Consider the following 25,357-nt stretch of genomic DNA (forward strand, 5'->3'; position numbering starts at 1 on the left):
GATAATTGAAGCTTATCGTGCGAAATAATAGGACTAAAAAAAATTAATATTACTTGTATAAGTTGTAAGCGCTATATTACTTACGTATTTCCTTTTCTATAATCAAATTAATATGAGACCTTGCATGAGGATCTCATGAACAAAAAAGTTTAGATCCAGAATTATTTTGTAAGTTCTTCTGAATATTCCCAAAATTCCTCAAATACTGATTTTGGGATTTTGAAGCAGGTCCAATTCGAGCTTATGGGCTTTATATTCAAAACTCCTGATAAAGTGGGCTTTAACTTATCGAGCTTGACCTTTCCGCTTGGCTCATGAAATTTCTCTCTTTTTCCTTTTATATTGTTTTCTTTTGTTGTCGCAAATGCTTCTCCTACCTTCTTTAAGTTCTTCACATGTTAGCAAACACAATAAGCTTTCAAGTTGTAAATAAATCTTAACATAAACACTTTTGGCAGGAGATTGTCCCTCCAACAAGAAACCTCAAAATCCTCCTAACTATATATTCCAATTTAAAAACCTCCTCAACATAATGAAAATCCATTTGTATTTTTTTTTTTAAATCCATTTGTATTACCATTAGTTATTTAAGAGCCACGAGATTTAACCAATATAGATACCATATTATTTACTATTTAGCCTTGTCTGTTAAGTCATAAATAAATATTAAACAAAAACATTCACTTTACTGCTATAAAAAAATATTAAACAAAAACATTCACTTTATTTCTATAAAATATAAATTTTTATAACATGTATTTATGAAATTAAAAATTATATATCTAACTATATGTAGTTAAAAATTCAAAAGTTGCACAAAAAAATGTTAACTATTAACAATTTTGATGAACCGCTTAGAGCTGTCTAAAAACGCCTTAAGCCTTCTAAAACCATCTAGACAGCGCTTAAACCATTTAAAAACAATGACGTTTAATGCCAACGCCTAAAACATAATCATTACAATTTGTAAACGCCTAGCGCAGTAGCGTCTAGGCACCGCCTAGTTAGAACACTGGCTATAACTAATAAACCACATCAAAGACGTATCACATCACACCAAAATTAGGTTAATATTAAAATAAACCAACTTGATGGTCGAATATGAAATCTTTTGCACATGGCTATAAAAAAAAAACCATATACAATTAGAGATACTTAGTTGTCAATTCTTTTCTTCCTTAAGTGAAATCCCCACTATATCTTCCAAGGTATCTTTTGCTTTATTATTATTAACTACAACAATTATTTTTAATTTACTACATAAACCTCACAACTCATCCACATTATTTCATATTACTTCTCATGACCCACCAACATTAACTCACAAGTCACAACACAATGCACAACAAAGCCGACTCTTTACCGGTCAGATCCGACCCATCAACCCGACCCATATCCCGTCACCACTCCGCGAGCTATATCGTTCATCAGGTCAAAGAAAGCCTCACAACAAGAGTCTCAAAACTCATATGTGCCATTTTCTTATCTCTTTTGCTATGTTTAGGCATTGTGTTTTTCATCCTATGGATCAGTTTACGTCCTCATCGACCACGTTTCCACATCCGCGGTTTCTCTCTCCCCGGTTTGGCTAAACCGGACGGTTACGAGACCTCTCACATAAACTTCAAGATAACGGCTCATAACCCAAACCAAAACGTTGGGGTTTACTACGACTCCATGGAAGGATCCGTTTACTACAAAGAGAAACGGGTCGGGTCTACTAAACTCACTCACTCGTTTTACCAGGACCCGAAGAACACGAGCTTGATCGAAGGAGACTTACGTGGGCCCACAATGACAGTGAATAAGGACCGTTGGATGGAAATGGGACGAGACAGGGATCAAGGGAAGGTAGTGTTCCGTTTGGAGGTAATGTCCGTGATACGATTTAAGGTGTACACGTGGCACAGTAAGAGCCATAGGATGTACGCAAACTGTTATATTGAGGTTGGTTGGGATGGCATGTTGTTGAGTAGGACCAAAGACAAGAGATGTCCGGTTTATTTCACTTGACCAAATATCATACTTTTATTAATAATTAAATTTGACTTTTTTTATTAATATGATCCATTTTGATTAGTTTCAATATGTCAGCTATATTCTAAATATCTGCTTGAAAATGATTTAAGAAACATTATCCTGAACATCTATTATATTAAAACAGAAACACTTTTAGTGCTTGCTTCCAAACACTACCAAAGTTTTTTTTTATAATATTTTATTTTACAGTTATATTTATTTTTCGAAAATTAGTTATTAATGTAGATATTTTTAGGTTTCCTAAAATCTAGGTCATCTTTAATTTAAATTTCAAATTATTGAAAATTTATGATAATTATATTTAAATACAAAAATCTGCATTTAATTTAATTTAAATTCAAAAAAATTATAATTAAATTTTATTACGAAAATTTAGTTAATAATTTTAATTTTTTAGCATTTTTTAAATACAGGGTAGATTTAGTTTAAATTTTAAATTTAAATAATATTTATTCATAATAAATTGGTCCAAATATTTAATATTAGTAAATATTTATAGGGTTATACATTTATAATTATAGTCTTATACGGGTTAGTTTATCAAAACATGTAAGATATTAAAAATGATTTAAGACAATTAAACGGACGGATTAGCAAATTCATAGATATATAAATTGTTTATGTGTAAATCTAAATTCACATAATAACAAAGTTTATAATTAACATTATATTAATGTACATTTAATTAACGCATACTCTTATTCTACTAATATACAAATTTTTACTGTTTAAAATTAAAACATAATAACAATTTTTTAATTTAAAAAACAAATTATATCTAAACAAAAAAATAAATACAATTTATATTAGAAATAAAAAAAAAAATTATGTGCGAACGCACGGGGTTAAAATCTAGTGTTATTTAAGTTTGGTGTAACATTCGGCCTATGATTATCTGTACGATAATTTCTTTTAGTAATCCTATAATTCCAACGTTATTGTTTATATTGTTATCCTAACCTAATGATTTGCACCATTTACGCGCTTAAGTTTATGTTGTCATGTCATTAGGCTTATAAAATATATATGATAATGTATATCTTATGAGATTAATTGAACTACTCAGTTGATAAATAACTAAATTGGATTGGTAATATGAAAGAACTAGTAAATACAATTCGTTGATATTAAAAATTCATATATTATTTACACTTTTTAGAGATTATGGCCCATGACACAATAATTTCATGTTTCTAAAAGCATGAATATCGCCGTATTTAACTGCGTCTCTTGTGAATAAAAACATTTTTTTAATAAGTTAAATTTCTGAAAATGCAAGAGACGTCTTCTAAATTGAAACTGTAAGAGACGGTTTTTAACGGCAGTTGGATATTTTAATATTTAAAAAATAATTAAGAGACTCTAATGAATCTCAGCGATGTTCGTAATCTAAATATTCTTTTTTTTGGGAAAATTAGAAATTTAGGACAATTTCTCAAACCATTTATCTTTTAAAGATTTACTAGCTTAAACATTGTCTCTTTAAGATTTATTTTAACTAGATTTTGCGTCCAATTATATGTAATTATATGGTTTAACTATTTTGTTGATAAAAATTATATGTAATTAATTATATTTTGTTGATAAAAATTATATGTAATTAATTATATTTATTAAGATATAAATTGTATATATTAATATTTTTATAATATATTAAAATATTATAGTGTTGACTTTATAATATTTATGTAAATTATGATGTTTTAACTATTTTGTTTTGAATCTATATACAGTATATCATATTTCAAAAATGTATTATTTGTTCAAACACTTATAAGGTAATATACCAAAACCAACTAAAACTTTTACAAATTAATCAAATATTACTTTTTAAACATAATATTAACATGATAATAAAATATTATACATTCACTTCTTTAAATCAAGAAAATAATTTTTTTCATCATTTTCACTTTTATTTTAATTATATATATGTTCTTAAAAAATAAAATAAAAATATAATTTAAAATATAATTATTTTCTTCTCTTGTTTAACAAATACAAATTTTTATTTTGATATATTAATTTTAAAAAATTAAGAAATAAAATATTTGCTTTGAGATTAATAACAACTTTAAATTTGAAACCAAAACAATAGTTGAATATGAAATGAATAAAATCACACAAAATTTGTGAATAAATATATATATATATATATTTTTCAATTGGTAATGTAAATTTTAAATAATTTTTCAATGATTATACATCATTTTTTCTAATAAGAATGAAATTTTTTTTTCATCTTCTTCATTTTTATTCTTGTTATATCTATTTTTTCAATGAATTTATTGTATTTATTTATTTTAATAATTTTTGTATGATTATATTCAGTTTCATCATATTTATTTTCACTTCTAATTGTAATTAAGTAGACAAAACCAGTACAAATTAGTACATACAAATTTATAAAAAGGAAATAACAAATTGAATAACTCAAAACTAAGAACTTCTACATTAATCTATTGAATTCCAAATTAAATATATATAATGTAAATTTTTTGATCATTTTTGCATAATATATTACATGAGAACAAAATATTACATATTTTTGCATAATATATTACATATTTCGATGATATGTTTTGCATATGTGAAAAAAAAATTAGATGGATATAAATCATAAATATTAGTTATTTAACATTCTACATGAAAAGCTTTAAAATCAAGTAACTTAAACTTTTATAAGTATCATATATTTTTTATAGATAATAAATTAAATTTGTGATTTAAACAGTGATAATGTAGATTTTAATATCATGTTGGTTTTTTTCTGTTAATAGATATTTCTTTATTATTAATATATTTTTTAATCATAATATTAGAATTATGAAACTTTTTTAATCTATAATTTTGATATATAGAAATAAAAATGAATTTTTAAATGCTGATGTGGATGCCTTGAAAATAATATAACTTTAACTATCAATAATAATAGAATAGTTTTAATTAATAATTTTTCCTATATTATTTTGTAATAATAATGTAATTTTATAATTTAGAAAAAAAATTAATTTTAGTTATTGATGTGGAATAATAAAATTGATATTTTAAATCTTATATGGATGTCCTTAGAGGTATATAACTTTAACTTTTATATTTGTTTGTTAACAATATAATTTAAAATTTTAAAAATTTCTTAATTTTAAATATTGATGTGGACCAATAGAATTGAACTTTTAAATCATATATGGACATTCTTAGAGGTATATCGCTTTAACTTTTATTAGTAATAAATTTAGAAATCAAAACTGGAAAATCTCACGCGAGGTCCGTTGCGGCAAGTGATTTTAGCCTCTCCTCTTTGTTTTGAGGCTTACCGAATGTATTCGGATGCTGCTTGGTCAGCTAATTGTTACTTTTGTGGTTCAGGTTGGATTATTAAAACTCATTCAGATGTTATGTTATTTCAAAAAATTTCCTCAGATATCTGAGTCTTCTCCGCTATGTTCTTTTTTCTATTTTCAGTGCTTGGTTTTACAAAAGTGTCGAATATCAATCACTTGACATATTTCTCGGATTGTTTGAAATTTATCATTCTTCTCAAATTTTGGCGGCTAAGCTTTGGAGATTTTACGGTTTCTTTTTTAATAATAAAGCGGTTTGTAGTGTCTTTGTTTATATCGTCTTTCATTATATTCTTTATAATTGCTAATAATTAAACATAAGTAAAACCTCTATAAATTAATAATGCCGGGACCATAATATTTTATTAATTTATCGTGATATTAATTTATCGTGATATTAATTTATCTATAAATTAATAATTATTAATTTATAGAGATAATGTTTGTGTACTTAATTAATATACATTTTTTAATTCTTTAATTTTTTTATACTAATATTCCATATTTTTATGTTAATATATGAAGCTGCTTTCTTCAATTTATGTTAGTATTCCATTTTTTTTATTTCTTAAATTTTTCTTTGACATTCATGAACTTGAGGTTTTGATTAATCATCTCGGTTATCAAAACAAAATGGATGTTGATACCATACTCGACTATCCTGGTGAAAACGATACATGCTCAGGAGTTCAGAGTTTAGAAGAGATTGTGGCTACTGTCCTTAATGTTGATGATGATGTTGAAGATGATGCTATGAAACCTTTGACAGCAGTTTCGCGTAAGGAAGCGATTATGGCTTCAAGAACTCTTCACATATTTTGGATGCAGACTGAGAAGACAACACCAGAAGTTGTTGATGCAATAAGAAAAATTAGAGATGAGTTTTAACGAGATTCCAACTTTCAGAAAAAGCAAACAACAATATATTCATACTTTTCTAGATTACCTTAGATATATTTACCTAAAATTTATAATTATTAATTTATGTTTTTGTTGGGACCATGTTTTTACATAGGGGTTTTAAAAAAATTATTATCTTATTATCTTATCGAATTTGATGATTTTTTACATTGGCCCAACTCGGGACCAAAGAAATTTATTAATTTATAGTGATTATTAATTTATCGAGTATTAATTTATAGAGGTTTTACTGTAGTTTAGTCATCTTGTAGTGGATTTGTTTATATCTTCTTTTATTATATTCTTTGTAATTTAGCTAATAGTTAAACATATAGTTTAGTCAAGTTAATTAGTTATTTTACGTTGTAATAACTCATTTTTTAGTGAACCTTACTCTATCTTTTGTTTTTGTTTATTTTACATAGTTGCACAAACAAAAAAAAATACTTAAAAATTATTATAATTATGTGACAAAAATATTAGATGCTAATGTAAGAGTCTCTAAATAAGTGTGTATATATCTAATTTAAATTAAAAAATTTCCTATTTTAATATTAATTATTTTAGTTTTTATTATTAATACTAATTTTATATATAATTTCTTTACTTTTAATCATTTAAAAAACAATAATAGAATTTAAAAACAATAATTTCTGTACTTTTCAATGTTGAGGTGGACCAATAAAAAATTTATACAAACATTTTTCAATTTTCAATGTTGAAGTGGACCAATAAAAAAAATTATTGGACCAATAAACTTTCTTAATTTCCCTTTTCAACAATAATATTACAATTCATAAATTTTCTTTAATTTTGAATGTTGATGTGGACCAATAAAATTGAGTTTTTAAATTCTATGTGGACACCTTCTTAATTTCCTTTTTTCCACAATAATATTACAATTTGTAAATTTTTCTTATTTTTGAATGTTGATGTAGATCAATTAAATTAATTTCTTAAATCCTATGTGGACACTTCAATTTTTATTAGTATAAGACTTAAACCTAAAATTACCCTTAATTTTTTCATTCTAGTAATATTTGTTTAGTTTTTTTTTTTTTAATTCTGCAAAACCTTAAAACCTTATTCACTGGGGTTGAAGACGACTTCCATATTCTAAGGTTTTGAATCACGCATATGTATATGTATACGACCTGTCGACACATACATATAAATACCCTTATTTGTTCTACGTTTCTTTCTTTGCGTGTGCTGCTACTTTCATTTTTGCTTGAAATGACTACGTTCCTCTCTGTGTAAACCGTTTCTTCTTCGTTTTGGAAAGTCATATCACCAACGCTCACCAGGTGTTCGACCATTTGTCCCAGTGACCAGTGTGAGTAGGCTTTCCGATTGTTGTTATTCATTTATTTTGAGGTTCTCATTGTCATAACAGAGAGATGTTTTCTCTGAGATTCTCGAGCTCAGCTAAGCTCACCCACTCCATAACTATTGCTACAAAATTTGTAAACTCCTAATACTTGTCTTTTATGGATTTGCGTTAGGTTTTGTTCATACATAATCTTATTCTGCCAAGATTTTGCTTTATGAATATGAGATTTGTCATCATTATTTTCTTGATTAGTATAGCTTGTAGGATTGTAATCAAGTTACTAGAGTGGAAATCAGCTGACACGTGGGATAATGTGTTCACGTTCTTCTTTTTATATAGTGCTCCATGCAAATAGGCGACTCATCTAGACAATTCTTATCACCAAACAAATTAAATTCGTTTATTATTGATGTATTATTATTTTACTTCTCTGTTCAGTCCAAGCTGTGAAGTTAAAATGTGTCTGACGTGTGTTTGAATTGTAGGGGCAACTAGAGAAGAAGAAAGCATAGTTAGCAGAGAAGATGAAGAATAAGGTTGCAGTGATTCAGAAGAAAGCCAAAGAGAGGAGAAGATATTCTTCAAGCAGAAGAAACTACTGCTAAATATAGAGCCACTGGAATTGCAAATAGAATTTCAAGAGTTATCAATTGTAAAGTGTAAACATTCTTTCTTATGTCTTGGATGGCTTGTAATCGTGTTTGTGTACTGTTCTTGTGTGTAAATACTACATAGTGAAAATTTTGTCCATTCTTTTACTTATACAATTTTCTAAAGCATTGTCAAATCATAAATAGGAGACCTTTTTGGTGATCAGGATTAAGTTGAAGTCCAGATTACCTGCATCACAATTCATGTGTTTGATAACAGATATGTTTGATAATGGATATGTGGATTTAAAGTCGTAGGAACATAAGATAACTATGTACATATACTTTCTGTTTCTAATGTTTATGGAAACTACTGAGCTGAGTAAGCTCCATTTGTTTGGTATTAAGATTTGAAGCTAGCTGATTTGTTGAAGAAAAGATTGTCTTTCATCAAAGTGTGAGAAGATAGCAAAAAAAAAAAGCAAAACAGAGAAGAAAAAAACGTTGTGGAAGTGAAAAAACATGGAAATAAAAAAGAAAGTAAATATTTGGAAAATATTTAGTTTGGTGGATAAGCACATGAATACTAGATTTTCTCAGATTCTGTTAACGACTTAATAAAATACATGTTCTACATTACTTTGAACAAAGAATGATTACTAAAATGCACATTTTAGTAAAATGTAGAACGTAATGAAAAGTATAGAAAATGTATTCTACAAGCTGTAGAACGATGAAGAGTTTATAGAATACATATTCTATACGGCTAGTAGAATGAAGAAGAACATATAGAATATAGATTGTATAGGAATGTCTAGAAAACATATTCTATAAAACCTTAGAATGTAGAATACATTTTCTAGGTGTTGTAGAAAATAATTTTTAAAAATTAAAAACTTTCCATAACTAATTTTCGGTAATTAGTTTATTTCCTTATTTGGCATTTTTAAATTTTTCTTAAAAAATTAAACATTAAATTTGAATTTCTCAAATTAATGTAATCATTAATTAAAAGGTAATTAAGTCTAAAAATGACAAAAATTCAAAAAATCTTATAAGGACAATTGTTTGCAAAATGTGTCCTAAATTTACAATTCTTCCTTTTTTTTTTTTTACCATTTTGTATCACCAATCAGATCAAGAATTCAGGTTTACTATTTGTTAAGTTCATAACATAATCAAGTTCATAACATACAATCAAGTTCATAATCATAAAAGTCAAATCGGACAGCATGGCTCAAAGTTGACCAAGAGAGACAAAAAACATATGTTATAAAATTTAGAAACATTTTAAAAAAACTGAAGATATGCTAACCAAAAATACTGCATATGGGTGGGTATATAATAAGAGCCAATTCAAATGATATATACCTAGATCTTAGTTGATGACCAACAACGTTAATAAAAAGATGATGATCTCTCTCCTTCATCAATCCAAGTTCATCTCCTTTCTCCCCTTCTTCTTCTTCTTCTTTCTCATCAAAACCTTAAATGCACAACCAACGTATCTTCACAGCTACTGCTACAAATCCGGTAGCTACACGGCGAACAGTTCCTACAAATCCAATCTAGATTCCCTCATCTCCGTTCTCCGTTCTCAATCATCCTTCAAAGGTTTCGACAGCTACACTACAGGTTCTTCCCCGACCACAACGGTGTACGGAACTTATCTATGTCGCGGAGACATCTCGTCCTTGTCATGTGAAACATGCATTTCAAGAGCGTCCCAAAACGTTCTTATCGTATGTCTTGGCCAAAAAGAGGCGATCATATGGTATGAAGAATGCTTCCTTAGATATTCCAACCGTCAGATTCTCTCCATCTTTGATTATGGACCGTTCGTTACGTGGACGACGTACAATACCATGATGTATCAATCTTATTTCATATATACCGTGGAATCTCGTATGGACCGGCTGATACGAGAAGCCTACACGAGCTCTTCTTATTTCGCGGAGGAGACGCATCATGTGAGTTTTCTTGAAGAAGTTTATGATCTGCACGGATTGGTACAGTGCACGCCCGATCTAAGCCAGTCCGATTGCTATAGATGCTTGAAATGGGCATATAATGAGACTGAGGATTGTTGTTATGGGAAACGTTTTGCATTGGTTTACTCTACCAATTGTTTGTTAACGTATAAAGCTAATTTCTTGGAGTCACCTCCTCCACCTTCGCCACCGCCACCACCGCCATTGAGTTTTTCTAGAAGAAAGAGAAGCCCCAATTCCAACGGTTCATTCTCATTTAACTTAAAAGGTGATGAGAAATAATCAACATATAACTTTGGTTGTCTTTGTTTGTTTGTTTATGTTTGTATTCACAATATATTGAACCTTGCGTACATATGTAACTAACCTATGAAAATCTAGGAGAAGTAGGGACTGATGATAATATAGTTGAGGTTTATGGCTATATATATATATATATCTTGAAAGCAAGTTTAAAGCAAATATAGTTTCATAGCTCTTAGAGCTTTATTGAAATTGAAATAGTTATATGAACTTTATTAAGTGCAAGAAATTAAATGAGAAGAAACCTAATTACTTGAAAAGACACCTAAGTTGAGATTTGCGATTGATATCAAAATATGAAAAGAAAAGAGTTGTACCAAACTCCCGAAGTTATTTCTCTTAATGTCATTACAAACACTTGTATAGAAGACTATCTTGCTAAGAACCCTAGATACATGGATTAATGGGCTTGATTGTATTCTTATGGGTTTGTGTTCTAATATATCTAATAAAGCTAGACAAAAATGAGTTTTAGTTATCTTTTTTTGTCGAAACCTAACATAGAAATTGAAGTAGCTAGGCTAGTACTACGACACATAGATATTGTCTTTGAAAAACCATTAATTTCTTATATGATCTGAAATGATCGATAACTAGGGTTTTGGTTGCATGCATGAAGGTAAAGGGTTTCGAAAAATCATCGCTCCGGTGATCATAGCTGCGGTGGTAATGATCTTGGCGATTTGTGTGTGCTCTCTCTGTTGCTGTTGCTTAAAGAAGAAGAAGAAGAAGAAGGAGGTGGAAGAAAGAGAAACTTCAAGAGAAATGTCGACGTCGACGAGCAACGTTGCTGAAAATCTTACGGTTGATCAGCCAATAGCCAAAACTGAATCACAACAATTATCAGCCAATTAATCGTCGTTTGTTTAATTTACCGTTCAAATACAATGTTATGTAGGTTACAAAATAAAAGAAAATGCAGCGTTATGTACTTATGTTTTAAAATTGTGTTATTGATAACTGTTTTTTTGTAAGAAAGAGTGATTGATATATATAAGTTGATAACTGTTGGAGCCAAGGTAATCTCTTATAGCTATGAGAGTTTAATTACCGTTGCCAAATTGATTTGTATACCACAGTAAATATTATCATGTGTATATATATATATATATATATATATATCAGAATTAATATTTATATTTTATTTTATTTTTAACCCTGGTAAACAACATTTCTGGGTCCGCGCCATTGATACCACTCCTATAATCGAGTGATTTTGAGCTGAATCTTAATTCTTAAACTAATATTTTTTGAGAAAAAATCTTATCTATTCCAAACCCTTGGTGTAACTTCGTGGAAAACAGATTTTGATCTCTTCACTCGACTAATACAGAACAGTATCATTAACGCAAGTTGGTTTATACAAAAAGCATTCTCTTCGCAATAAAAAAACTCGTACCAGAATTACGTTGATATCCGACCCCTACCCCAGAGTGACCTATAAACCATTTTGTAATACTCTCAAATAGTCAACACAATTATATATAATCTTATACCACAGCGTTACCTAATAATTCTGCATCATCCGTACATTTTTGGTTATTATATATGTTTCATCTCCCACATTGTGGACTTTCGTTATTGAGGTATAATTCAAATGTTTTATCCGTCTTAATAAAAAGAAGAGTTTCATCCCTCGTACAAATCAATTAGTCATTTAGTCTTCAGCAATGACAATTTTGTTTAGAATGTAGAATTTTGAACTTTTGATTCTTACTTTTGTACCAGAATTCAAAACTGGACTATATAAGAAGAACATCTCCTCATAAATGAGACATGAGTTCAAATCCGACAATAATTGCCAGATATTCTCCTTCTTATCTGAATATGGTGCTGATGAATTAGTATACTTTTAATCGCGCTAATATATTGAATTTGCCATTTCATATATTAAAAATGTGATAGATTCAAAATGCTTTGAAAAATTGATGGTGTATAAATGAAATAAGTTACTCAACTGTTGCTAATTCAACATGTAAATAAAACGTATTGATTTATATCTGATCTAATATTGATATCCTATGTTTGTTAATAGAATTGATCATTGATGACTTTTAAAGCCAATCGTTGTTATGCTTATCTATACTATAAATAAAAAAAAAGTTCTTAAAGGGCCGGGTTGAATATTTATAGTTCGATCATAGTATGACTAAGCACGACCCAGGAAACTTTACAAGAGCCAATTACAGACAACTTGTATACCTGAATAGTTGGAGACTACAATATGTTATTACGAGTATACGATTACGACTTTAACCAAAAGTGCACAAATTAACCCTTTTTAAAAACTCATATAATAAAGTGCATAGAAAAGTAGCATACAATATTTGCTATGGATAATGTAAAATACTGTTCATGATGGTTTCATCTAGTTTGAAATATGAAAGTAGACGTATACAGCTTTTTTTTCGAGAAGATTCCAAACTTTTATTGCTTTAATGAAAGATTATAATTCACCACATGGCCTGATAATTGGTACAAACACTACTTGTAGAGCTGTCCAAACAATAATTGTAAGGTTATTTTTCCTAGATTCAGGTTATCAGACCCGCGCGCCCCTACAAATTAGTTATAAGTGGAGAAGCTAAAACACTTCACATATAAGTGCTGAATTATTTTCATTTCTAATATTGTGAGATACTCTAACAAGTCTTCTAAAAAAGATGATTTTTGTTTTTTTCTTTTATCACGAAGCGAATTCCATTTACTGTTTAAATCGATTAAACCTGTTTTATCGGTTACCAAGAAAAAAGAATTATTTAATCGGTTATTAAATGAGATGAAGTTATTTATGTACTCTCTTTGTTTTGAAATAACAAATAAGTGATCTTTTAAAGTGTTTTTTTTTCTTAAATAAGCGATGTTTTCAGTTTTTAATAAAAAATAATATTTTTGTTTGTTTTTGATTATTTGTATTCTGCAGAATTTTTTATTGGTTGAATTGTATTTAAATATATAATAAATGATGTTTTTAGTTTGGAAAGAATAAAAATTAAATGAATTTTCAATCCGTATGAAAAAACCTTAAACATAGTGTTTTAAAAACAACTGAGTATAAGAATATTTTCAATGTATAACTCTATACTTCTATATTTGATTCTAATGGTATTGTGTTTTACTCCAATCTTTTTTTTTTTAAATGAAATCATAATTAGAAAAATGGAGTAACTCTATATTTTGCTTTATATTTAGAATAATTCTATTTTACTCTATTTTAGAATGAGATATGAAGTAAAGTTTGAGAAAAATTTGTTTCAAATTTTATTTTGGAGTGAGATTTGAAGTAGGAGTGGAAATGGTTAATTGAAGAATCCATTATTATTGGTTTATAATGTCAGACAATCACATATACATAAAATAATTTATACTATAATTAATTGGTCGTATATGCAAACGGCAAGTTGATCTGACGAAACATTACAGATATTTAGTTTTGCCAACTCATGACTTTAGTCTTTCTTTTATTTGGGTTGAAATGTGATATTATTAAAATATATATATATATACATGACTTCTTTAAAGATAAGTACTACATTAAGTAGACAAATCTACGATATACTATTACATATTTACATTGATTTGATAATTACCTGCTTACTTGAACTAAGAAAAAACATGAGAATGTCTCATTCGCTTCATCATCGTTCGATTTAACATATAAACAAAAAAGATTCAAATAAATTAGTTACTCGACAAATTAAATAAAATGAATTACTACTTGCATGTGGTTTGACTTTGACGGAACCAATACATAAGTTTGCATGTGGACGGAACATGGTATGATCCCAAGAAAAAATTACGCTTTGGTTGTGGATTACTAAGACCAACATTAAATGAAACATGTACTCTCTAATTTCAGAATAATTGATAATTTTTCAAAATATTAGAAATATTCGTTATACCTTTAAAATTGCTATACTTAACTACTTAAGCAAACAAATAGTATCATATTTTAAAAATACACAGCGCGTTCTTAAAATTCGATTAATCTCCCAACTTCTAAAAATAGTCGGTCCTTATAAAACCTTCTGGTTTATATATACTCTTTCTGTTTCATAATAGTTAATTTTCTGAATATTGCACATGGATTAAGAAATAATAAATACTCAATTATTTTCTGTTTTATTTCTTTGATTAATTTACTTTTATAATTAATTTATTATTTCTATTAATATTACTTTCTTTTTTCTACCAATAGAGAATGGAAACATGCATTAATTACAAACATATATTAATTACATACATGAAATCAAATATTGTGAAACAAGAAATAAAACTCAAAAAATCAACTAGGGAATATTATTTTACATTTGATGAGAAAAAAATAATGTTAATGGTGGGGAACAAATAACATAATTCCCACAAGATGGATGTGGCATACTGGCATGTTTCACAATTTATCAGCACTTGTCAAAAATTGATTAGCCTCTTTTATATTTTTCTTACAATTTGTATTTAACTTTCCTTTTATTTCTTTTTTTTTTAATCTTTTGTTTCTACCTGAGAATTGCATCACTCTCTCTCTCTCTCTTCTCTATCTCCTATATAAAACTCACAAACACAAATGTCACACACACACAGGAAAAAGCATCTCCTAAAAAATCCCCAAAACTTTTCAAAAATTACGCAAAAACCCCACTCATAAAAATGAGAAACTATTTCGTCCCTGTAACTCTCTCCATCATCACCTTCATCATCCTCTCAACTCCATCAATCGCACAACCAGAACCTTCATACGTCTTCCCCGTCGATCAAATCCTCAACAGAACAAGCTCATTTCTCGATTTTCCGGCGAATTTTAACCAACCGAAGGTCGAATTAACCACATCGACAATCATCGCCGCCGTACTATCTTTCCTCGCCTCATCAATCTCAAGCGCCGGCGGAATCGGCGGCGGAGGTTTATACGTTCCGATAATGACAATCGTCGCCGGACTCGACCTGAAAACGGCGTCGAGCTTCTCTGCTTTCATGGTCACAGGCGGATCCGTAGCGAACGTGGGATGCAATCTCTTCGTGAGAAACCCTAAATCGGGAGGCAAAACTTTGATCGATTTCGATTTGGCTCTGCTTTTAGAGCCGTGTATGCTTCTCGGAGTTAGTATCGGAGTGATTTGCAACGTCGTGTTCCCGAATTGGCTCGTGACGATCCTCTTCGCCGTTTTTCTCGCGTGGTCAACGTTGAAGACTTTTCGAAACGGGATTTATTACTGGAGATTGGAGTCGGAGATGGTGAAAATCAGAGAATCGAATCGGATCGGAGAAGAAGACGATGATGATGATGAGAAGATCGAGAGTGTGAAATTGCCTCTTTTGGGAGATTACGAGAGAACAAGGAGTTTTCCATGGATTAAGCTTGGAGTTTTGGTGGTTATTTGGCTCGCTTACTTTGGTGTTTATCTTCTTCGCGGAAACAAATACGGCGAGGTAAATTAACAAGTTTAATTACTATGATTAGCTTACTAGTGTTGCATTTAGTGAAGCGTAATTAATGAGTTGGTTTTTTAGCTTGAGTTATCAGATTGAAATTGACAATATTATTGACTAGAGACAAAAAAGGAAACAAAAAAAAAAAACTAAAAACAGAGAAATTTTAAGGTAATGAAAAGCAAGAAAGGAAAAAGGCTTGCAACTTTATATCCAGAATAAAATTATTTGGTAATCATATGATTAAAATAGTTGAAGTTTCTTTAGTCACGAATTAAATCTTTTTTATTTCATTGAATTAAAATTTCTTTTATTTGGATTTCTTGTAGATTTAGTTCACTAAAACTGTGTATGGCCGAGAATAGTATGTCATGAAAAGTTAACAACAGAGTAATAAGACATTGGAATATCATTTAATAATGGGATTTTGTAACATATAAACAAAAGTCTGCTTTAACTATAGGTTGTAGTTGTAATAGTTTAAGTTTCGACAGTGAAAGTAAAAAATGTCAAAACCTGATCATGCACGTCTTAGATATTGTTGGTATGCCTATTCAATCATACACAGTTGGTATTTAGATTATGGATGAATAAGAAAAGAAACTACTAACTTATGGAGTAATTAGGTGGAAATTTAAGATCAGGTTAAATGAGAAGTAAATTAAACACGTTTGAATTGTTCTCATCTACTTTCATGTCTTCAATGACATGTCTTTTATATATTCTTTTAAATTGTTTTTTGCTTTTTTTAAAAAAAAAATTTGGAAACACGTGGTGAAGATGCGTTTGAATAACGATAGGGAACTTTTTTTGTTAAAAGCGATAGCGAACTTGTTCACGTGAAGACAGGTCATGATCAGTAATGTGGTTTCTAGAGTTTGGTCCTATTCGTCGACCAAAAAAAAGAGTTTGGTCCTATTCTATGGATATTTCAAAGTTCGTGTCTTCTTCTTCTTACGATCTTTAATAAGGTTTTGCACTTTTTTAGATTCCTTACCCTTTCAAAGATGTTTGGGTTACTATTTTATTAATATTATTATATTCTTTTTCTGGTTCTTATTGAAGAAATTATAATGGTTTTGCACAGTATATAGTGACACTAAAATAAGACATGCAAAAAATCTAGATAATATGACCTAGCGAAAACTTGATAAATGCAAAGATATTCGTTTAGTCTAAAAATTTCTGAAGAAACCAAACCTTTTTGAACTCGTTGAGATCTCTAAAGATCTAACCAAAAACAAGAATTGAGAATACTCTTCTCAGTGTTTATCAATTTTTTTAAATAAAATATCAATATCAATAATAACTGAATAAAACCATATATATATGTCTAAGAGATTATTTATAAGAAAATCTAGAAAAACCCTAAAACTTAAAATAAGAAAATTATTAAAATATAAGAAATAGAAATAATATATATTTCTTTTAATATTTTCTAATTATGCGCTGCATCAAGTCTCGCTGGCCAAAAAAAGATTTGTCCTCGAATCTTCAATCAAGTCCTTGGCACCAAACTGATCTTCTCAAATCTATTGTCAAATTCATACCTCTTCTTTGATAGACTTGTGATATGCTCCAAATCTTTTTGGAACAGATTTTGCTGTATTTTCCTCAAAACATCATGTTTGAACACAAAATCAACATGATTAATGTTCAAGACCTAATCTTCATAAATGTCGTAAATCAGATCACAATACATCTCAATTTCGTCATTTTCTTAGATGTCATAGATAAAATCACCATAGATCTTTTTGTAGATCTTATGATATTCTCTTTCGACAAAAAGATTTTCATTCTCAAAAGTGTAGCGACTGCCAATCAACATGACATTTAGAATCGTTCTTCGATCTGCAGCTTTGATACCAATTGACATAGCGAAAACTAGATAAATGCAAGGATATTCAATTCTCGAATCAACCAAACTTTTTTCACTCGTTGAGATCTCTAAAGATCTAACCAAAAACAAAAATACTTTTCTCAATGCTTATTAAAAGCTATTTTATAAAATTAAAATATCAATAACACATAAATAAAATCATATGCCTAAGATGTTATTTATATGAAAACCTAGAAAAACCCTAAAACATAATCCTAATTAAAAAAGAAAAACTATTAAAATACAGGAAATAGAAATAGTACATATTTATCTTAATATTTCTAATTATGCGCTGCATCATAATTTTTTTTGATATAAAAAAATAGTTCAGTTCCATTTTATTTTGGGTAGGGTAGATTCTCTTTTAAAAATCTAGCTAGAATGACTTCACTTTCTAGTCCTATATTTATATTCTGTTTTTGTTTCTATTTGTTTTCAATCTTATTGAACAATTTGACGATCAATTTTGACGATATAACAATCTCAAAAATCTAGAATCTATAAAAATAAAAATAAAAGCTTAAAAATTCTGTAAGTTAACTACATATATTTGGTTCATCAAGCGAAAGCGAATTATGGTGCAAATTTACAATTTTGTTAAAATTATACAGAACAAAGAAATGACAAAGCACGTACTTTACGAACTTCAATACTTGCATTTGCAGGGAATCATATCGATCGAGCCATGTGGAATCACTTACTGGCTCATCTCATCAACTCAAATACCACTCACTCTCTTCTTCACTCTCTGGATCTGCTTCAGTGACAATGTTCAAAGCGACCAGTGTTCAGATCACCAAGTCTCAGTTAAGGTTTGATTTCACACAACTCCAACAAACACTTGATCAGTTTTCGGAAAAACACAAACAGTTGATGAATATCTGAAAACAATTTTGCACGTGTAGGACGTAGAAGATTTGGGATCAAATGATGGAGGAAGATCAAACAAATGTATGTTTCCTTTAATGGCTCTTTTAGCTGGAGTTTTAGGTGGTGTTTTCGGTATTGGAGGTGGAATGCTCATTAGCCCTCTCCTCCTCCAAGTCGGTATTGCTCCAGAGGTAATTTATAAGTTCTTGGCTCGATCAAGTTAAAAACTCTGTTTGTCTCTACATCTCAAGGTTTAAGACTATGTTTTTGGTTTGTTATAGGTAACAGCAGCGACTTGTTCTTTCATGGTACTGTTTTCATCAACAATGTCTGCGATTCAATACTTGTTACTAGGCATGGAACATACCGGAACCGCTAGTCTATTCGCGGTTATATGTTTTGTGGCTTCACTAGTGGGACTAATGGTGGTTCAAAGGGTTATAACCCAATATGGAAGGGCTTCAATCATCGTGTTCTCGGTTGCTATCGTCATGGCATTGAGCATTGTGTTGATGACAAGCTATGGAGTTCTTGATGTTTGGAATGATTTTGTCTCCGGTAGTTACATGGGTTTCAAATTACCTTGTTGAGACCAAACACAAGAAAGGTTTTTGTTTCTTTGGCTAATAGTTCATAATAGATGTGTATTTCATCTTGTTCTTACATGGCTTTGTTGTTCTTTGTTCTGTTTGGGTCATCTAGAGTTTAGAAGTTTTTTGTTGTTGTCAATGATTGTTGAGTTATTGTTCAGAATGCACATCTCGTGCATTCGAATATATGATCAAATAAATTACTTCGTGTACTGAAACTAAGATTTTGTTTATATATAAAAAAATTCCATGCATTTCTTGGATTTTATTACAATGGAGTATACTGATTGCGGTTTGATAAGCAGCAATCAGTATGGTGTCTTTGATGAGATAAGAGGACGATTTATATGATGTCACAGTAAAAATTCAGAGAGGATTTGACTAAGTAAGAAAATCTCCGACAAATTATTAACTTCGGTGAATTTTAGCTCTAGAAACTCTTCTCTTGTCTTTCTGACACATTCTTCTCTTTGCTTTCCTACACACTCTCATAACTCTAGTTTCAAATACAGAATCTAATTTTCTGGGCTTAGTTTTGCTTTCAGTTTTAGCTCTCTTTTTTTTTTTTGGGCTTTGGTCGTTTGTCTTTATTATTTTTTTTAATAAAGTTTTAGAATAATAATAAATTCATTCTTTTGAAATTATGTGATTTATACTTTAAATTTTCCATAACATAAATCGTTCTATTCTTGTTTTTTAGCACATATCTTTATATATATATATATATATATTCAATTTCCAAATATTGTGTAGAATTCTATTTGTTTTTTTTCTTCACCTCAATTATACCAAGTATACTTTATTACTGAAAAAAAAATCATCCCTTGCTTCTATGCTATGGTTGGATAAATGCAATTAGGAGTACATATAATTCTCTAACAAACAAACTCTATGTAAATTATTCATTACATTTAAAAATAGTCATATTTATGCAAACAGAGTACACATTTACCCTAAGGTTCTTTGATATCGCTCAAGTTTCTTTACTTTTTTTTTCTGTTGCCGTTTCTTAATTAAACCAATAAACCTTCGATGATAATAACAAAAAAAAAGTTAAAATCGGAATTGCCTTAACCAAAAAATATAAAAATAAAAATAAAAAAGGAAAAACCCCTAAATCTATTGGAAGACAGCAAACTAAAGTTAAGACCTTTATATTTCCTTGGCTCTAAACTAAACTCGACTTTGCCTGCCGTCTCTCAAACCCTAAAAAGCTTCTCTTCTCTTCTCTTCTCTTCTCTTCTCTTCGATCTCAATTCCTCTCTCTCTCAGAAGAATCCGAATTCTAAATTCCCCAGAATGTCGAAGAAGCTTAACCCTTTGGAAGATCCACCAACGGCATCTTCAAGCGACGAAGAAGAAGTCGAGACTTCAGCTGGAGAAGAGGAAGAAGAAGATGATTCTTCATCTGAAGAAGAAGACGAGCCTCTTGCCTCCGTCATCAAACCACCTTCCGCCGCCGCTGTAACAATCGCCGTTCCAGGCAAAACCACCGTCCCCTCCGCCGCAAAGGAAGCCTCCGATTCAGATGCTGGATCCGAAACCGAGACCGATTCCGATTCCGAAACAGAACAGCCTTCGAATCCTCAAGGATCTGGAAAATCCGCCGCCGTAACCGTCGCCGCATCCGCCGCCACGAAGCCGAAGAAGAAGGAGGAGGCTCAGCCGTCTGTGATTTTAGCTTCACCGGCGGCGAAAGCCGGAGCAAAGCGGCCTAGTGAAGGGAATTCAAAGGAGGCGAATTCGAAGCGAGCTAAGAAGGTTACTTCAGGAGACGACGAGAAGAAGATTGGGGAAGATTCAAAGAAACCTGCTTTTCAGAGACTATGGACTGAAGAAGACGAAATCACTGTGCTTCAAGGTATGATCGATTTCAAAGCTGATACAGGGAAGTCTCCTTATGAAGACACGAATCTGTATTACGATTTCATCAAGAAATCTATTAGCTTTGATGTTAGCAAGAATCAGTTTATGGATAAGATTAGGAGTTTGAAGAAGAAGTATATGAGTAAAGGAAAGACTGCTTTTACTAAGCCTCATGATCAGAAATCTTTCAAGCTGTGTCAAAATATTTGGGGACCTGAAGGAATGGCTCTTGAATCAGCAGTTAAGTCTAATGGTGTGTCGAAAAAGAGCCAGAAGACGAAGAAGCTAGACTCTGTGAAGCAAGAGCTTTCGTTTGCTTCTTCTCCGAATGGTAAAGCTGTTGAGGAAGATAAGAGAGTGTTGGCTTATGGAGGTGATTTGGAGTTACCAGTTGCTGTGAAGAAGCCTGATTGGTTTGAAAACTCTTTCCTTGCTCGGTCCATAGCTAGTTTTGGTGTTGATGAGTATTCTGTGAAACAGAGATGGAGTTTGGTGCCGGTTGAGAACAAGAAGAAGGTTGAAGAGAAGTTGAAGATGTTGCAGGCCAAGGAGATTGAATTTGTGTTGGAGAAGACACAGTTTTTGCATGAGGTGACCTCTATGATCGCTGAAGCATCTAAGAACAAGACATTAGATATATAGATTTGCTCTGGTTTACAAAAAATGCAATGCCAATGATGCCTGTCTTTTTTTTTTTTTTGAACTTAGGATTTACCCTTTTTTACTTCCCTTTTTATGGATCTATCTTATGTAATTTTTCTGGTTTTTTTTTTTGGTGGTTTTCTCTCGTATGAAACTCTCTCTATTTCGGATTTGTTGCTAATATATAAACTCACCATGGAAGTAAATTCTGCCAAGCTTGATGCAATTCGGTGAAGCAAGAACAAGATCCAACAAGTTAGGACTTTTATTAAATGGGTTTATTGAGGACAAATTTTGTTGAGTTGAGTCTAAAACTTTCGGTGTTCTTTTAGTACAAAACTGCACAGAAATTGCTAAGCAAAACTTCAAGTCAAAGATCTTTTTGATTAAAGAAAACAAACTCTTTTTAAAACCCAATAGTCTTCAGATAGCTGAGTAGACGATACATCAAATCAGCTAGTCAAGAAAAGTTTGAGTCTTTTCTTGTTTTTGTGATTCTTAGGTAAGGTAACAAGTTAGTTGTCTCAAAGATCACGTGCTTACCTTCTAAAAGGCCTTTTTGATCAATGGTTGTACCAAAATGAGCAGAGACTATAAGCTTTGCCTTTTCCTTTTCACTTCCTATATAACTCGAGACCCTAAACTCATAACAACCATATCTCAATCTCTGTGTTTAACAACTAATATCAGATGACAATCATGGACCAGACAATTGTAACCACCGGATCAAAGAAGGCTTGTGTCATCGGTGGCACAGGAAACTTGGCCTCTATTCTCATCAAGCATTTGCTTCAAAGTGGTTACAAAGTTAACACCACAGTTAGAGATCCAGGTTCTTCATTTCTTTCTTTTCTCAAGGCATTTTGAATGTTTAATGACTCTTTATCCTGAATTTGCAGAAAATGAGAAGAAAATGTCTCACCTTAGGCTACTTCAAGAACTTGGGGACCTCAAGATCTTCAAGGCGGATTTGACCGATGAAGAGAGTTTCAATTCACCAATCTCTGGCTGTGAATACGTTTTCCATGTTGCAACGCCGATCAACTTTACATCTGAAGATCCCGAGGTCTGATCTTAAATAGATTGCACATGCTTTTTGACTCGTTAAGAGAAAACAAAATTTCAGCTATTATTCTCTTGGTTTGTGTTTCAATATACAGAAAGACATGATCAAGCCAGCGATACAAGGAGTGATCAATGTGTTGAAATCTTGCTTAAAATCGAAATCAATCAAGCGAGTCATCTACACTTCTTCAGCTGCTGCGGTTTCCATCAACAATCTTTCTGGACCTGGACTTGTGATGAACGAAGAAAACTGGACTGACATTGATTTTCTCACAAAGGAGAAGCCGTTTAACTGGGTAACTACAACTTTTCTTGCGTCACAAGCTAGGTTTTTCCTTACCAGTATACTTACCTAGTTACCTCTCTGTTCTTTTTCTAGGGTTACCCAATTTCAAAGATGTTAGCAGAAAAGGCAGCTTGTAAATTTGCAGAAGAAAATATGATCAATCTTGTTACTGTGGTTCCGGCACTAATAGCCGGAAACTCTCTCCTCTCCGATTCTCCTCCGAGCAGTTTATCTCTCTCAATGTCTTTAATCACTGGTAAACATGCGCAGATTTACTATTTGCTAAGAACCTTATATTAAAGTTTCACAATAAGAAATCCAGATGACTGGTTTTGTTGTTAGGGAAAGAAATGCATCTGATCGGTCTCAAGGAAATGCAGAAGCTATCTGGATCGATCTCGTTCGTCCATGTGGACGACTTGGCTCGTGCCCATTTGTTTCTTGCGGAGAAAGAAACCGCTTCTGGTCGCTATATTTGCTGTGCTTACAACACAAGTGTTCCAGAGATTGCAGATTTTCTCACACAAAGATATCCTAAGTACAATGTTTTGTCAGAGTAAGTATTTTACATCCACAGAAAATAGTAAATGTTAATGGAAAATTCTAATTTCTTTTTTTTTATCTCATCAATTTTCGTTGGGAAATTTGACAGATTCGAAGAGTGTTTATCAAGTGCGAAACTGACGCTATCTTCGGAAAAACTCATCAATGAAGGCTTTCGATTTGAGTATGGGATCAATGAGATGTATGATCAGATGATAGAGTATTTCGAGTCAAAAGGATTGATCAAAGCTAAAGAAATTTGATTCCTTTTAATGTAAAAATTGGATTTTATGAGTATATGAGTCTTTGATCTCATTCTCATTCTATAAATGGCTTTGAATAATTAGTCGGTCTATTTTATGTGTCGTTAATCTGATATATAAATATTACATATAAAAAATATTTCCAGCAAGCTTTATATAAATCAGTGATAACATGTTAAACCTTATTACTCTACAAATTGGTGATTCGTAAATTCACTGTTTTTTTAACTATACACATGAATTTTGAAAAGAATTTAAACTCAAAATAATACATAATCAGAATTCGACAATAGTTAAAAGTAATTTTGGCTTGAGTCGTATCGAAGCTTCTGGTTCAAGTGAAAAGGATCTCACGCAATGTCAAACAAGAATTGAAGTTGAGAATATTTGATGGCAGAGAATATTGAAAAGGATCTTAATAATCTCTTGACTCAAACAACTCGTTTCTTCTTCTCACTAGTTTACAACCACCAGACCAGAAGATCTTAAGACTCGTGAAAAAAAAACTAACTTTTTAGAGGGCTATTTTGATATATCTATAGGATGCTTATTATATGAAATATATAAAAAAAATGAAGGAGCGTTAGTTTATAAAAGACCATAAATCTATGCTCTAAAAAGTAGTATCCTATACCTAATTTTGAAAACTATATAAATAGATTTCAATGATATGCATGATCACATAATCCTATACCTTAAAATCTTGATTCTAACGATTAATAAAATTGTAACCACAACTCCTGTACATTACCCCCTAACATTTGCAATGATTAATCTATTATATTAAAACAGAATCACTTTTAGTGTTTGTTTCCAAACATTCCTAATTTTTTTTAAAAAAATATTTTTTTTATATATATTAGTTGAATTCCGAAAATTATATATTAATTTAAATAACTAAAAACTTCCTTAAATATAGAGTATATCTATAGTCTATAGATATTAATTAAATAGATTTCCTTAACTAGTTAGATTTAATTTAACATTTGAAATTTAAATAAGATTTTCAGAATAACACATCTGATTAACACATATTATTATATTTTTTTAATCATATTATATCAGATTAAAATTTTACATAAAAATAGATAAATATTAATATTATATAATAATTTGATGGGATAAATTAAGTTTTTTTTATAGTTATGGTCTTATGCGGGTTAGATTATCAAAACATGCAAGATATTAGGAAAAAATTATTTCAAAATTAATAAATATTTATATTATAAAATAATATAAACGGGCGGATTAAAATTATGGTTTCATAATCATGGTCTTTTTCAGATTAATAAAATAAGCGAGTTAAAAATATATTTTTATAATAACAGTCACATTTTGATTATAAAATAACTGGATTAAAATTATTTTTTATGATCATGATGGTCATAATAATACTGAAAAAAATAAAAAAAGTTATATCTAAAC

The 25,357-nt window shown here is 30.2% G+C and overlaps 5 protein-coding genes across 5 annotated transcripts; all 5 read left to right on the forward strand.

Moving 5' to 3' along the window:
• The first annotated feature begins 1,338 nt into the window (after positions 1 to 1,338).
• On the forward strand, positions 1,339 to 2,013 carry LOC18010083 (NDR1/HIN1-like protein 26). The gene has a single exon (XM_006391906.1). It carries the CDS (start codon positions 1,339 to 1,341, stop codon positions 2,011 to 2,013), a length of 675 nt encoding a protein of 224 aa, XP_006391968.1.
• Positions 2,014 to 9,619: 7,606 nt separating this feature from the next.
• On the forward strand, positions 9,620 to 11,356 carry LOC18009665 (cysteine-rich repeat secretory protein 1). The gene is made up of 2 exons (XM_006391907.2): positions 9,620 to 10,466; positions 11,121 to 11,356. Exons 1-2 carry the CDS (start codon positions 9,620 to 9,622, stop codon positions 11,354 to 11,356), a joined length of 1,083 nt encoding a protein of 360 aa, XP_006391969.2.
• Positions 11,357 to 15,148: 3,792 nt separating this feature from the next.
• LOC18009685 (sulfite exporter TauE/SafE family protein 2) lies at positions 15,149 to 19,491 on the forward strand. The gene is made up of 4 exons (XM_006391909.2): positions 15,149 to 15,928; positions 18,473 to 18,619; positions 18,713 to 18,868; positions 18,959 to 19,491. Exons 1-4 carry the CDS (start codon positions 15,149 to 15,151, stop codon positions 19,265 to 19,267), a joined length of 1,392 nt encoding a protein of 463 aa, XP_006391971.1. The 3' UTR covers positions 19,268 to 19,491.
• A 942-nt stretch (positions 19,492 to 20,433) lies between these two features.
• LOC18010193 (probable transcription factor At1g61730) lies at positions 20,434 to 21,947 on the forward strand. Its single transcript, XM_006391910.2, has one exon. It carries the CDS (start codon positions 20,567 to 20,569, stop codon positions 21,773 to 21,775), a length of 1,209 nt encoding a protein of 402 aa, XP_006391972.1. The 5' UTR covers positions 20,434 to 20,566; the 3' UTR covers positions 21,776 to 21,947.
• Positions 21,948 to 22,430: 483 nt separating this feature from the next.
• On the forward strand, positions 22,431 to 24,072 carry LOC18010166 (anthocyanidin reductase). The gene is made up of 6 exons (XM_006391911.2): positions 22,431 to 22,607; positions 22,675 to 22,841; positions 22,936 to 23,136; positions 23,220 to 23,382; positions 23,469 to 23,682; positions 23,779 to 24,072. The coding sequence occupies exons 1-6, from the start codon at positions 22,466 to 22,468 to the stop codon at positions 23,930 to 23,932; spliced, it is 1,041 nt and encodes a 346-aa protein (XP_006391973.1). The 5' UTR covers positions 22,431 to 22,465; the 3' UTR covers positions 23,933 to 24,072.
• Positions 24,073 to 25,357: the final 1,285 nt, after the last annotated feature.

The sequence above is a fragment of the Eutrema salsugineum genome, unplaced genomic scaffold (assembly GCF_000478725.1).
Source record: "Eutrema salsugineum unplaced genomic scaffold, Eutsalg1_0 scaffold_8, whole genome shotgun sequence".
Taxonomy (NCBI): Eukaryota; Viridiplantae; Streptophyta; class Magnoliopsida; order Brassicales; family Brassicaceae; genus Eutrema; species Eutrema salsugineum.